This window comes from Peromyscus eremicus, chromosome 10, assembly GCF_949786415.1.
Source record: "Peromyscus eremicus chromosome 10, PerEre_H2_v1, whole genome shotgun sequence".
Lineage (NCBI taxonomy): Eukaryota > Metazoa > Chordata > Mammalia > Rodentia > Cricetidae > Peromyscus > Peromyscus eremicus.
In genome coordinates this window covers 46,835,890-46,850,745 of record NC_081426.1, presented here as the reverse complement: position 1 = coordinate 46,850,745, position 14,856 = coordinate 46,835,890, and the positions used below count along the sequence as shown (strand labels likewise).

The 14,856-nt window shown below is 49.0% G+C and overlaps 1 protein-coding gene across 1 annotated transcript; it reads right to left on the bottom strand.

Moving 5' to 3' along the window:
* Positions 1-2,864: 2,864 nt before the first annotated feature.
* On the bottom strand, positions 2,865-14,333 carry Smim20 (small integral membrane protein 20). Its single transcript, XM_059275873.1, has 3 exons — positions 14,076-14,333; positions 3,651-3,707; positions 2,865-2,949 (listed from the first exon to the last, which is right to left on the bottom strand). Exons 1-3 carry the CDS (start codon positions 14,188-14,190, stop codon positions 2,912-2,914), a joined length of 210 nt encoding a protein of 69 aa, XP_059131856.1. The 5' UTR covers positions 14,191-14,333; the 3' UTR covers positions 2,865-2,911.
* Positions 14,334-14,856: the final 523 nt, after the last annotated feature.

Below are 14,856 nucleotides of genomic sequence, written 5' to 3'. Positions count from 1 at the left end.
AGGGACCCCTTAAGACCCGAGATGCATACATGTTCGCTCTCTTAGCTCCTCATGGTCCTGGAGGCTGGATTTGCAGACCAAGTCAGAGTTCCCCAGAGTACTTCGCTGGACTGTACCTCATCTCTCCCGGATCCTGTAATGGACCCCTTATTGGTTGTAAGTTACCCCTGAAATAAACCTCTTTTAATTACCAGATAAACTACATGGAATCGCCTCGTTAATTACAGCAACATCACCTGACTAAGCTGCCTCTTATAAGCAAAGTGCTTCTGTCACAGTCCTCGGGGAAGGGGTGCACACTAGAACTCCTGGATAGTGAGGCCCTCAGTCTATCCTCACGAGGACCTCTTACCACTCACTGGGCAGGCGTAGGCAGTCCTCTGTGGTCATGTGTCTGAGACATGGAATGCTCCTTCTGTAAACGTCAAGGTGACTGAGGATAGAAAGCTCTCGTATCATTGCAAAAAGGTAGACTGAGGCAGGGAGACACAAACCCAGGACAAAGATCCCATTCAGGAGACACACTGGGTCTGCTCCCACAGTCCTTTTCCAAAACTCAGGCCTTTAGCCCAGATGTCCTCCCAGACACATGCACTTGCCTCAGTCATAAGGCTCAATTAAGCATCTGCACAATTTGACTTTAAATTACGTAACTTCTTGGTGCCCCCTCCAAGGAAAACAGTAGGCAAACACACCCCTAATTAGTCAGCTTCCTCCACTGGGTCGTTAACTGCAAGTCAATTAGACGTTGGGCAATGTCTCCCAAAAATGATGACTTTGGTTTTAGAACTATCAATCTTATTTCTGTTTGCCAGTCATTACATAATTGGGCCAGCAGTGTGTTAAGGAAATGCCAAGTTCACAATTAAGAAATTATGTCACCAAGCATCTCATATAAACAGAGGCTACAGAAACACAAGGCTTTCTGCTAAGAAACAGACTGGCTTTTCGGTACCAAGTCATCTACCAGGAGGCTAGGTAGGCAGAACACAGGAAATCAGAGGAGGAGGGAGGGGGAGGAGAGGAAGAAAAGAAAGATGTGAAAGTAAGAAGGGAGAAAAGAAAAAAAATCAATAGGAAACTGGTTATTACTGTCCCTGATGTGGCTTCTGGAGACGAACCTGGTAGAAAACTGACACTCCATTAACAGTTGTGATGGCTATTCTTGACTACATCTGGAATTAACTAAGACCCAAAAGGCTGAGTACACCTGGGAGGGATTATTCTTAATTCATTTCAAGTTCGAGACTCGCCTTTAATCTGGATCTTTTGAGGTAGGAAGATCCACCTTTAGTCTGGCCCACACCTTTCGGTGGCAGCCTGCAGAATGGACATGGAAGGAACTTTGTGCTCTTGGCCTGCTTGCCCTTGCTCTCTTTGGCAAGTCCCTTCCTTCCCTGGCATTGGAGCCTACTTCTTTGGGATTCTGGTGGCTACTGAAGATAGCTCAGACATCCAGCCTCGTGGACTGAAGAACTCCTGGATTCTTGGACTTTGTGTTGGTAGACAGTCATCATTGGATTAGATGGACCACGGCCTAAAAAACCACACTAATAAATTTCCTTTACATTATATGTATGTATATTCACTCTACCAGTTCTGTTCCTCTGGAGAACCATGACTAACAGAACAGATGTCTCAAAAGGTGTGTTGTTTACCTTGTATACAAATAGATGACACTACATAGACATTCTGGTGGTTTGAATAGGAACGGCCCCCATAGACTCACGTGTTTCAAAGCTTGCCCAGAGGGAGTGGCACTATTAGGAGCTATGGCCTTGTTGGAGAAGTATGTCACTTTGGAGGCAGGCTTTGAGATCTTATATGCGCAAGCTATGCCCAGTGTAGCTCACAGTCTCCTTCTGATGCCTGGAGATCCAGATGCAGAATTCTCAGCTCCTTCTCCAGCATCATGTCTGCCTACATACCACCATGCTTCCTGCCGTGACAATAATGGACTAATCCTCTGACAGTAAGCCAGCTCCAGTTAAATGTTTTCCTTTATAAGAGTGGCAGTGGTCACAGTGTCTCCTTACAGCAATAAAATGCTAACTCAGACAGACATCTACTCAAATAAAATCTAGACAGTAGTACTACTTCTTGATATCAGAATTGTTTATAAAGAAATTCTACCAGGCAATAGCAGGTGGATCTCTGGGAGTCTAAGGCTTGACTGATTTGTCAGACCCTGTCTCAAAAAACTAAAACAACCCCCCCAAACAAAACACACACACACACACACACACACACACACACACACACACACACACACACACTACAAAAACAGTACACAGCAGCAAACTAAGAGACCATTTTAATACCCACAGCCTCGCTGGTGGCAGGCTCACCCATGATTCTACTGTGTGTGGTAATATAGTATAACTTGCTTCCTGTCTACTAACTTCCCAACACAGAGACTTTCAATGAGATAGTTAATCTGAGCAGTGTATTCTTAAACAGTGCCAAGGATCCTGTCCTCGAACAGCTTTATCAACTGGAACATTCTCAAGAGCCCTGTCAGGCAGCTTGGCATGGCCGTTTGCACTGAAGTCACTTATTCAGAAGGTGGCAAGGCAGCCACGGCCCTTGAGCCCACAGGTTGCCTGTGTTCACATCACAGCTTGGAAGTGATAAGGACTGCAGGAGAAGTCTTCCACAAACAGCCCTGCAGGCTGGCTCTGCTCCTGCACAGTCACCAGAGCCACAAGGCGCTTTAATGGTGTCCTCTGTTCAGGTTCTCCAGGGACTTCAGAAAGCACTGTCTTTGCACACAGTCTCTATCACAAGGGTCTGGCTGGCAGCATGAGTGTTCCCTCTCTAGCCACGCTGCCACAGCCAGCCATCAACTGTCCCCACTGCAGAGTTCACAGGATGAAGATGTCCACTTTCCTCATCAGACTCGCTGGCAGCCTCATTTCCTGCCAAAAGGATCGGACCACACTTTCAACCCTGCGGAAAGAAACACAAAAACCCCATCAGGATTCACTGTTAGGTGTCTGAGCACACCCCTTGATCCCAAGCAAACAACATGATGTGGGAACTGAGCCACGCAATTTCCACGTGGCTGAGACACTGAAACGGGGAGAGCAGCCACTGGAATGCTTCGATGAGGTGCCTGGCGGCAGGAGTTTTAAATGGCTTAGGAACTATTCCCTACTAGGAAAAAATGGATCTGGCCTACGACCCACAGATGGCAGGAGTTGGGTTAAAAGGCTAGAAAATCTCTCATTCTCAGCCAACTTGGATCATTGTAAAGGAACATCCCGTTCAGCCCTGAAGGGAGCTTTGGGGACTTCTGTAGGAAGTGAATCCTACATCAATGACACAGCTCACCCGTAAACACTACCTCCCCATGAGGGTGGTGTTCACAGAGGTCCGGGCACGGGGGGCTGCAAAGCAGGTGATCTGCTGCATATTTAATTACACTTTATGCCCATTTACCAAGGTCAAAAGTGGGGCCCAGCAATCTTGTGAAAAGTACTAGACACTGAAATATTAGCATGGTCTTCGATAGCCCTGACAAGACAGGAGCGATCATAAAATAAGCAGTAAGCTCAGGTTCCCAAGAGAAAAATCAACCCATCTCCACACAAAGCAAGCACTCATTGCACATGCCCCAGATGGGATGGTTTGGAATGTTTCAGGTTTACCTGGTGGCTGCACATCTTCCTGGACGATACCAGCTCGATTTACAGCCTGCTCCTTCTCTGAGAAACATAACAGGACAATTAATTACTCTTTAGAAAAGAGGTGTGGGCAATTTTGTTTTCTATTTACATGGGCCAATTACAGGGCATATTTATGAGTGTGATCCAATTCAGGGATGCCATATCTTAAAGCTAGGTCGTGAAAGCTAGATCCTAGGATGTAAAAAGAGCCACATGTCTTCCTGTGATCTCAGCATTGTGGAAGGGACACAACCCGAGAGAAAGAACAGGTCTGGAGAGCTGGTGGGTGTGACATCACACGCAGAGGGCTCCTGCGAAGAAGGGACAGGCACAATTATCAAGAAACCGGTGTCTAAAAACACTCCACTGAAGGACTGGACTCCAAGCTAAATATGCTATGTTTTTGATGGGAAATAGAGCAGAAAATTAATCTTTGGGTGGGTGGCTTTGGTTTGGATAATTGAAGCTTCCCTAATTGATTGCAGGTGCTGTGCCAATTAGTGAGCTTGCTGTAGCTGCAGCAGCTAAGCCTGGCACTTTGGAGATGTCCACCAGGCAAAGGCCAAGAGAAACCAAGCATTTTATGAGTGTGGGCTTCAAGCTCCCTGACACATCTTTCTAAGTGGTTTGAAAGAAACCTGAGGCCTGTGACGACCAAGAATTATTATTTTAAGTATCTTGACACATGGAGCTTTTTAGAGGAAAGACTTGGAGCCAAAGGATGTTGACTCCTAAGCTGCAGTGATGAAACGCTGGAATCAGACTTGGTTTGCCTAGATCCACGGTTTTGCTGGTGCCACTCTCCGCGCTGATCTGCTAGTAGGCCGTCTAACTGTCCACCCTCATAGGCCCTGCTGCAGATCCAAGAGACGGGGTCCGCCAACCCTGATACTCACCGAACTTGCCTCTCGGGAGTCTCAACAGAAAGTCAATCCTAAATGATTTGCCTGATAGTCTTAGCAATACTAACTTCATAGGGCAATGGGGGCTGTGAGAATCTTGCGATCTAATTCTAAGAAGGGAGGGAGAAGACAAGGAACAATGGGCCACCTATCCCGTGGCCTCTCTCAGACTAGCAGGTAAATGGCACACAGATGCTATGGGTCTGCAAATGCCAACAGACCTCCTCCATCTCAAGGGAGCACCCTAACAGCAAAGGCGTTCTCACTGTGGAAGACATCTAATCTAATCTAGAAGGCTGTCAATGGGGAAGTCTCAAAGATGGACGTCTCAAACATGTGCTTAGTGCCAGCCAACAAAACAGCACACCATCATGAGTCTCGCCAGGAACAAGAGCAGGTGAGAATTTTCCACACCTAAGATGTCTCTGATATTGTGAAGGTAGGAAGAGGAAAAGCTTGAGCAATAATTGTCGTGAAGCATTCTAGATGCACAGACAAAAGAAACCCAGTCATCCTGAGGTAGCAAACTTGTTCTCTAAGAAGCAGGTACCATTATAGGGCCCAGGATGCTGGCAGGCTGCCAGGCGTCACTGGGAGGAAGCTGCTAGTTGGTGGCAGGACAGAAGGCCTAATTGTGCTCCAACCTCTTGTCATGCAGTGGAGAACCCAGTGAGAGAGGAATCCCTGTCTCTCTGCCGCCACTTTCCTGCTAATCGCTAATGAGGCTGGAGAGAGGCTGGAGATTTGTTTAAACAGGCTGAAACCTCATCATAATCTGGGTCCTGATGCAACCACTCGGTAACTTGGCCTGCACGGGCAAGCGAAAGCAGTTCCTACAAAGTGATAACCGAGTATTAGCCCCTATCTAAATTTGCCTGCTTCTCTGATCCATTAACGTCTATAAACACTCTGGGGCCAAAGCAGCCTTATGGAAATTCAGGAGACCACACAAAGGCACTTCATCTGAGAATGCGGAATCTGCTGATGGGAAAACTGAAACCAGCCTCTTGATGAAGTTGACAGCTTTCTAGTTCACGGTCACTGGAAGAACAGCAAATATCTATGACCCCCCAGGAGAGCAGCAGAGGTAGGAGGAGGCTTTAGCTATGGGAACAAATAAGCTAATTACCGACTTCAGTTGTGAGCATTTTCCATGTAAAATGCCTAAAACCCAACCGTGGCCTGGAGTTAGAAAATTCCCCACTCCAGTATCCCGGCAAGTCCAACTCTGCCCCCTGGTGCTAAGGCTGAGGTCTGATTTGTAGTTTTAATTGAGGATAGTTCTCTCCAGTCACAGGGCAATGGTGTATTATTAAAGCTGTTTATGCATGCAGGTGGGCCGACTTTGTGTGGCTGTAAAAGAATCTGTCCAACTAAGTCTGAGAATGAGCCAAGGTTTGCAGTGGGAGGGTCAGCTGCAGAACTTGGTGCTATATTTAACACTGACCATCACACAAACTCGGGGCACCTGAGAGCAGGCTCCCTCAGCAGACCCCAAGTGCTTTTCTGAGGGTGCTCTGGTAAAGGGGCAGCAGGCAACCGGGCAGAGAAAAGCGGGAAAGGAACAGGATCTCATCTACCTCTCCATCTCTTCCGACAACCTACAGTCCAAGAAAAGGCAACTTACAACCTGGAGTAATTGGGACAAATGGCAACATTTGGATACAGTCTCTGTACTAGACAGCTGTGCTGCATCATATTACATTTCCTGGATTCCTGAAATATAATCACATATACTGTGATTAAGTAAAAGAATGTCCTCCTTGTCTTTGCAAAACCAGGCTCAAGTACTCAGGAATAAGAGCTCATAATGTCTTCCACCCATTCTCAAATGGCTCAACACAGTAATGGTGATGACAGCAATCTGGGTGTGTATGCATCCTCTGTAAGGAAGGAAAGTAAATGTGGTGACTGTTAACCACCAGCAAATCCAGGTGACAGACCCAGGAATTTACAGTTCTATCCTTGGATCTTTTCTGTCACTTAAGCTTTTTTCTTAATAAAGAAAAATTATACATACAACTGCAAAACAGCCCGCTAAGAAAGTCCAGTAACACACCACCGTTCCAGGCTGGCCACTTCAAGCATCTACCTGTTCAAAACAGCTGGACAGACTTCAGCGCTTCCTAGGCGGTCCCATTTGCCGCTGCTGCTGCTGCCTAGGCTCCATCCGCCTCCAGGGGAGTCCAGAACCCACCGTGCTCTGGAGCAGCTGGGAACCTGAGGCCACAGGACACAAGCTCCAAGTGGGAAGCAGTGGCCATGGGGACCAAATGGTCATAAATCCAAGAGGACCCGGGGACAGAACGGTGACCGAAACGCAGGCTGAGGGGAACACACAGCTGTAACAGCAGGTGTGAAGCAGCTGGCTGAGGGGACAGAACACCAGTGTGAAGCAGCTGGCTGAGACCAAATGTACCAATTGAGAATGGGCAGCTGAGGGGAACCGCTGGTGTCACAGAAGCCACATCACGGCTGCAGCTCACCTGAGCCAGCTAGCTGAAGGATCTAGAGGCCACTTCAATCACTGCTCTCTGGCACTGTAAACATGTCTGCACACTCATCAAAAGCAGGCTGAATAGAGACGGCTTTGAAACGCTAGTTAGGAAACAGGACTTCAGCCTGTCTCTGCATTCTGCTCGATTATATGGTAAATGGGGTGAGAAGCATATTCTAAGCACCTGGCGTGTAATAGGGAAAATGCCCTTACAAGGAAGGGATTTTGCACATCAAGTGATTTCTTGTAATCTTGCTCTACCAGATACACAACACAGTGTCAACTGGGGGGCAGCAAGGGACAGCAGAAAGAACACAGGCAAGAAGCAGGCGAATCGTCTCCTCCCAGCTCACCCACGTAACCACTTACCTCACTGCCCTGCAACTCCACTCTCTTACAGGCATCCTGAGAGGGAATTAAGTGGGCAAGGTCAGAGTTGGGGGCTAATGTCCACCCAGCAGTTAAGATGCAGAGTGACTCTGGACGAGGCACCCAAATGTCAGGATAAATGAGCTCTGGGCCTTCTGGGAAAACCCTACGATTTTGTATTCTGTACATCTAATTAAAGCTGGGAAAGATCAAGATTAAAAGACTGCTCTTATTCTAACCCATGTCACCATTTGACTTCAATGCCTGCAAAACATGCTGTTTTAAAGGGGCCAGCCTCAGAACTGGACTAGTTATAGATGTAAAGACACATCAGGCTTCAAGTTATGATCCCGAGACCTTGGACAAACCCACTGGCAACAGATGAAAGAGAAGGCAATCCTTGGGCTCCCCCGACAGCAGAGCAGAACTGTGCCCACACCCCTGGTTTCAGATCATCGGGCCCCAAGGCTAACTCCACCTCCCAGGAGTCACAGCAGGACTTGAGCTATGGATTGACCTTGTACTCACTCCATTGAACAGTTACTCAAGTCTTGATGAGTCAGTGAGAGAGCTACAGATCACACTGGATGTCAAAAGGAAGCGCACTAAGACACTTGTCACAGGGGCCTGCTACTCGGTGATCACCAGGCTCTCCTTCGCTGTTTGACATAGCAGTCTTCCTCCTCATTCCTGCTGCCCGTGGGCTTATCCTACCGGAGCAGATAGGGAACCTGGCCAGCCCTGCACTCCCCACATCCAGACTGGCCGAGGGACCTGACACCTTGGGCCCCTGTGGAAGAACTGTGGCCCACTCCCTGGAACAAGCAGAGCTTAAGGAATAACAGATGTACAGGGGGCAGTCGGAGGGGAGGAGGAATTGAGAAGCAGCTGGGAGGCAGGAGCAAAGCAGTCAGTAAATCAAGAGCTCAGGTGGAGAGACCGCCACAGACGACCAGGGAAGAGCATTTAAGGAGGGACTGTCCGCTTACGACAGAGGAGAACCACCTCTCCTTGGGCTAGTGAATCACTATGTTAATACAAAGTTGTTGTGGAGTATTACTTTAACTATGTAAAGGTGTCTTGCATTTATTTATGTTGTATTCACTTAACTAGGCAAAGATGTGTTCATTTGTTTATGCTGCATTTGTTTAAAGATAGGTTGCTGTTTTACCTTGCCTGCCAGAGGCACCTGTATGGCCAATAGCTAGGCATTAGAAGGATACGTGGGGCTGGCAGACAGAGAGAATAAGTAGGAGGAGAAATCTAGGCTCCAGAAAAGAGATAAGAGGAGAGAACACGGGAGAAAGAGAGACACCTGGGACAAGCCACACTGCTGCTAGCCTGCTAGACATGGAGTAGGGCATACAGAAAAAAGGAAAAAAGGGTAAAAAGCCCCAAGGCAAAATGTAGATGAAGAGAAACAGGTTCACTGAAATTGTAAGAGGCTAAGCTAAAGCTGAGCGTTCATAACTAATAATAAGTCTCTGTATCATGATTTGGGAGCTGGTCGGCAGCCCCAAGAAAGCCTGTTACCAGGTCCTTCTCATATGCATTCCATCTGATATTTATTCTCCTCGTGAATAAGCCTGGATGGTTCCCTTGCTGACAGCTGCTGGACCCTGAGGTCCTGGCTGTCCTGTGAGCCAAGCAGCCAGGCAGCTGCACTCACGCAGACGGGCACCTCTGAACACTTCACGGTTACCTTGAAGAAGCCGCATGAAATCCCAGCTCCTGAAGACATGCCGCCATTGCAACACTTACTGAAATCTAGATGAACCTGCCATCATTCTGCTGGCCTAGAAGAGGGATTTCTGTGACGGGGGTGGGGGGGTGGGGGTGGGGTGGGGGGAGAAACACGAGACACGTGCACAATTGGTGGGAGCAGCATTCTTTGTTAGTGGACAGGGCTGCTATGATTGGTGCAAACACTCCTGCCTTGACTACGTAAGCAGGATGTGTGCTTGCTTTGTGACCTGGCTGAAGGCCCTCTCCTGCGTTCCCCTTCCTCGCCCACCCAGGGGTTACACATGTGTGTATTTAGGCTCCATAAATACACACATGTACCCTGGCACACATGTGGAGGTGAGAGGACAACTGGAGAGCTGGATCTTCCCTTCTACCATGTAGCGTCCAGGAATCAAACTCAGGTCTTCAGGCATGGCAGCAAATGAACCATCTTGCCAACCCCTATCAGAAGCAGCTGAGAGGCAGAGCAAAGCAAAAGGACCCCGGGCAGTCGGTAGATAACACTTGAGAGAGAGTGCTTCACTTACAGAGGGTTTGTCCCACAACTTGCCACTCCAAGGCCACATGTTCCTGCATCCACACCTGCCCTTTCTCTAGAGCTGTGGGAAGAGGTGCCTCAACTCTGCCCAAGGCTATGTCTGCCTGATCTCAGGACCCATGTCACCTCCCTCTACAGACTGTCCTCTCTCTCACATCTGTGCCTGTCTGGACTCTCCTAGTGTTCCCATGCCTCCCAGTCCAAACTGAAAGCAAAACCTCATTCTCCCTAGACCCTCCGCCTCAGATCTGCTGCACTCTTCTTGCTCACTTTCAAACCACTGGAAGCATTAACAACAGTTTATTTTGATCAGCTCTTTTATAAGACATATACAATGGATCCTTTCACTTATCTCTATTTCCAAGCAACCTAACCTTGAGGGCACACCCCTTCCACAGGGAGCTGCCTTCTTGATGCTACGGGCTCTCTTTAGGCCTCTCTATGCCCACTCCTCCTGAGGCTCCTTGGTGGGCCTTTTTTCCTCTGCTGCCCACTTCTCAGCCCTTCACATGCTGCTGTTCTGGGCACTACATCTTCCCAGCTTGGAGCACTTGCCAGAGTCCCAACCTAGTGCGCTGACTGGTCCCCGTGCACACTGCTGGTGCCCTCACCCCATTCCAGACTGGGTATTGTTCTGCCTCTGGGCAACTCCAGAAGCACATGGGTGCCCAGCCCTCCAGCTTTCCAAAACGGAACCTCTTCATCCTCATCCCTCAAACTGATGCCTTCCAATTGGTTGCCACCATCACCACAACCACCTTCCTGGTTGCTGTAGTCAGGGAGATAGGAGCAATTCTCCCTCACCCTTGGAGCCTGTGCTGGTTTGAATAGCCTCGTGTATTTGAATGGCTGGTCACCAGGCAGAGGATCCGTAGGTGTGGCCTTTTTGGAGGAAATGTGTCACTAGGGAAGGGCTTTGAGGATTTCAAAAGCCCAAGCCAGACCCAATGGCTCCTGGTCTTCCTGCTGCCTGCAGATCCAGATGTAGAACTCTCAGCTACTTCTCCAGCACCATGTCTGCCCGTGTGCTGCCATGCTTCCCACCATGATGAAAATGAACTAGACCTCTGAAACTGTAAGCCAGCCCCAATTAAATGCTTTTATAAGAGTTGCTGGGATCATGGTGTCTCTTCACAGCAACAGAACAGTAAGGCAGGGCTCATCAGTCACAGTCCCTGTGCACTAGTCCTTCAGTCCCAGAAGTGTTCTGGTACAGGCTGGGTACCATTTCCTGAGCGGGGGAGAAAAAGATACTGCTTTTCAGTACCCATCTTTCTGCCTCTGACCCTTTGGGTCTCCCCTCCCTGTCGTGGCACTGAAGCTGGCACACAGTGAATGTGGTCACCTTGTTAAAACACGTCAATAACCTCCGCTGGCTGATCTGTGAGGATAGCGGTGGGGTAACTGCAGGGTTTTAATTAAGCAAGCCAGATAACTGCACTTGAAGGACAAATGGCAGGACCAGGGCCAAAGACCTGGAGGGCTCCATATTTCCTAACAAACCAAAACACAGTCCCCATTACAAATTCTCACCAAAGCAGCAGAGCCAGGTGTACTTCAGAAAGAACTCAGCTGGGGCCAGCAGGACGCTCAGCCAGTAAAGCGCTTGCCAAGCAAGCCCGATGACCTCAATTCAATCCCTCAGCCATGGAAAGGCAGGTGAGAAATGACTCCACGAAGTTGCTCTCTGACTGCCGCACATAAGCCGTGGTGTGTGCACCCCTCAGTAACACACACTAGTACATTTTCTTTAAAGGTGTTAAAAAAGGAAAACAGTAGTACACACAGAAAGGCAGGGGGGACAGACAGAAAGACAAAGCGTCGGTGACGAGATAAACAGTGGCGTTAGGGACAGAGGGGCAGGGAACACGCTGGGCTGTTCCATCAATATGCAAGATGCACATGGACAGGACAGGGTGAGAAGAGGGGCAGGGAATGAGGTGCTGGGGCCACCCCACACATGCCCCGCATCTAAACTGCACCAAGTGACAACTAAAATCCGCGTTTTGAGCATAAAAAGGAAAGCGGCTGAATGCTCTAAATACTAAAAACTGAATGCACTGAGGTGCACAGAAGCTCACCCACACAGCAGGCTCCCAGTTCCTATCCCAAGCACACACTGAGCCAGCTGGACATGCTTACTGCCGGGCCAGCCAGCCCCAGGCACACACCTGCTCACCCCCATCTCAACACCCCCATCTCAACACCTCCACCTCATTCCTCCTCACCAAAGCCCTCCTTTTACAAGTGTTTCTTGTACAATTCCTAATATGAGCATATACTAGGAATGTCTACAAGTAATACTTTCCTGATTTTACTGTAAATTCAGCCCTGTAAACACCACCATTACAGCCAAGGGAACAAGTAAGATTCAGAGGGAGAAAATACCTTGCCTACAGGCTATTCAACTAACAGATACCACAAAGGGATATTATGAGCACTAAATGGCTTAATAGTTGGAGTTCTTGGAAGAGAGCCTAAAAAAAAAAAAAAAAAAAATTAAAAAAAAAGCCCACGAGCTTCTGATAAAAATTAGCTGTTTAGAGTTATTGACTTTTTGAAAGATTTAGTTATGACTTTCAGTTAAAGCTGGCTGAATTAATCAAAATACACTAAAAGGTGAGCAGGTGTACAAAGCCTTAAATCTAAAAACACAGCTATCACAGTTATTCTTGCAAGAAGTTCACCCCAGAGCCTGACCTGCCTGCCTAAAGCAAGCTGGACAACCAAAGACTGGGGATTCCTCCTAGAAGACATGTAGGAATACAGGGCATGATTCCTCTTCACTGGCTGGCTGAGAGCAAGGTTTCTTGACCAGGGCAACCCTCACATTTTGATGCTTCCTCATGGGTGACTTCTGTGCATTGTGGAAAATCTATCCTGAATCCTATCCAAGTAGATACTAATCGCCTACTCATCTCCTCTCCTCTCCCTTAGCAGTGACAAGGAAACCCATCGTCAGGGGACAAAGCGCACTAGCTAGGAACCACACTCGTGTCTTCACAAAGAGGATTTTTCCTAAGGGAACCCACAGCAGACCTTCTGTCTCAAGTCCAACTCTAGAAGCTGTAATAAAATAGCCTGGGGCAAGGATCCAGTGAGGGAGAAGGATGGAGACAGATTCTGCGGGACCCTACACAAGCCCATGTTCCCTCCATACATGGCGCATGCGGGAGGGCTTGAGGGCAGGAAGCAGAGACCATCACAGTCTGGGCTGATGAAAAGAAGCTGCCAGGGGATCCGTGTGTGTGCTTTAAAATGCTCTGCCTCCAGAAACCGAATGCTACAGCGCTGGAGATGGGCAGAGCATTTACATGGCACTTCAAATCGCCAAGCTTCAGCCTCGGCTAATATTCCCCAGGGGCTGGCCTGGCCCTCTTCCATCTTCAAGATGATTCAGGTTTCCTGGAGAACAAAATGAGCCTCTAATGCCTCATCTCTCCTCTCTGACAGATGGTTTCAGATGTATCAAAGTGCTAATCCTTGCTGAGGTATAGGTCTCTAGGAAGGAGAGTTTGGCTTTTAGAATGATAGGACCTGAATGATTAAGGAGGAAAATGACTCCCCGGACATCTGCCATTGTCATGTGAGCAACCGGCTTAAAATGAAGGAAACCAGCAGAATCTGAAAAACGATTTGAGGAAAAACTCAAAAACCCAGGTTAACAGTTTAGCTTTGAAATATTTCCGCTCCAAGGCATCTTAGGGGATGGAAATGAAGCGCAATAAAAACACCTTTCAGCTCGGGATGATCGAGGCTCCCGTCTGCACCCCACTGCATCATCATCTAAGCCTGGGTGGATGGAGGGGGCTCTGGAGACAGAAGCCTGGGTTGGTCCATTTCCCTTATCGCTTACTAGCTGTGTGACCCCATCTGTAAAATGGGTAACATCTACCTCAAGGGAGGGCTGTGCAAATCCAAAGATAATCCAGTATATATGCCTGGCCTGACACACATCAAACATTATATATATGTATACATATATATATATATGTATACATATATATATGTATACATAAACTGTGTGTGAACTAGTGTTTAGTGTCGACCTGCTGTGTGCAGGCTGCTTTCATACACACCAACACCTCTGTGACTCCTAAGATGCTCCACAGTTCTGTGATTGATCGCGTGGATAGGTATTTAGAGCTTGAACACTGAAGGCCAGAGGTGGGGCCATTGCTCCAAGGTCACCGGGCTGCACAGGGAGAGCCTGGGACTCGGCTGGCCTCAGCTGTAAGCCCACTCCTGTAAGCCCAGCTCCTTTCTCCGCACTCCTAAGGACAGCTAGGGTAGGGGCTTCAGGGCGCGGGCGTAACGCTGGGGCTAGCCACCGCGCGGGGTCAGAGGTCACTCACGGTATTCCTCCAGCCTCATAAGGGGCCGGAAGTAGATGGGGTAGAAGGCGGCGCCGACCATGGAGATGAAGCCGCCAAATATGAGCGCGGTGCGCAGGTTCCGGGCCGCAGCCATGGCGAGAGAGAGGGCTTCAGGGCCCCGGGAGGCCCGACACGCTCCGAAACCCGATCCCGGCCTCAAGGTCGCGACCCTGGCTCGGAAGAGGCGGAGCAGCTTTCGCTTCCGGGACTGGAGTACGGGGCGGAGTCTCTGGGCTCGGAGGCGGGGCCTGGGCGGGAAGACACCTAGCGGGGGGGCGGGGCACCTGAGGGCGGGGGCGGGACCTCGAGCTACGCCCCGCCTTTCTCGCCCTCAGGCTGCCAGCGCGGGACTCTGGTGGCAGATGCAGACACACCTTTTTAGCCGCTCTCCTTTCCCGTGGTTCCTTTTTGTCTCCTTACTCGCCCTGGACCTGGGTGTCTGCTCCAACCACCACCCTCCTGTTTTACTCTCCGTTACCAACCTCACTTCCCCATCCTTCCCCAAATATTTGATATTTGGTGACTGTCTGCTAGTAGCCTCTGAGAGACTTCCGGCGAGTCACTGGACCCTCCCTCTTTGAAAGCTGTTTGTGGGCATGAGCCACGAAGCAACAGATCTCTTGGTCCGGAATGATTTTCAAGGTATTTGCAAAATCTAAGCCACGGAGTCTTCTGAACCATGCAGCCTTCATGGAGTGTGTTTGAGCATCCAAAGTGGCCTGACTTTGATCCCTCATCCCCTCCTCTCTCCCTGTTCTGT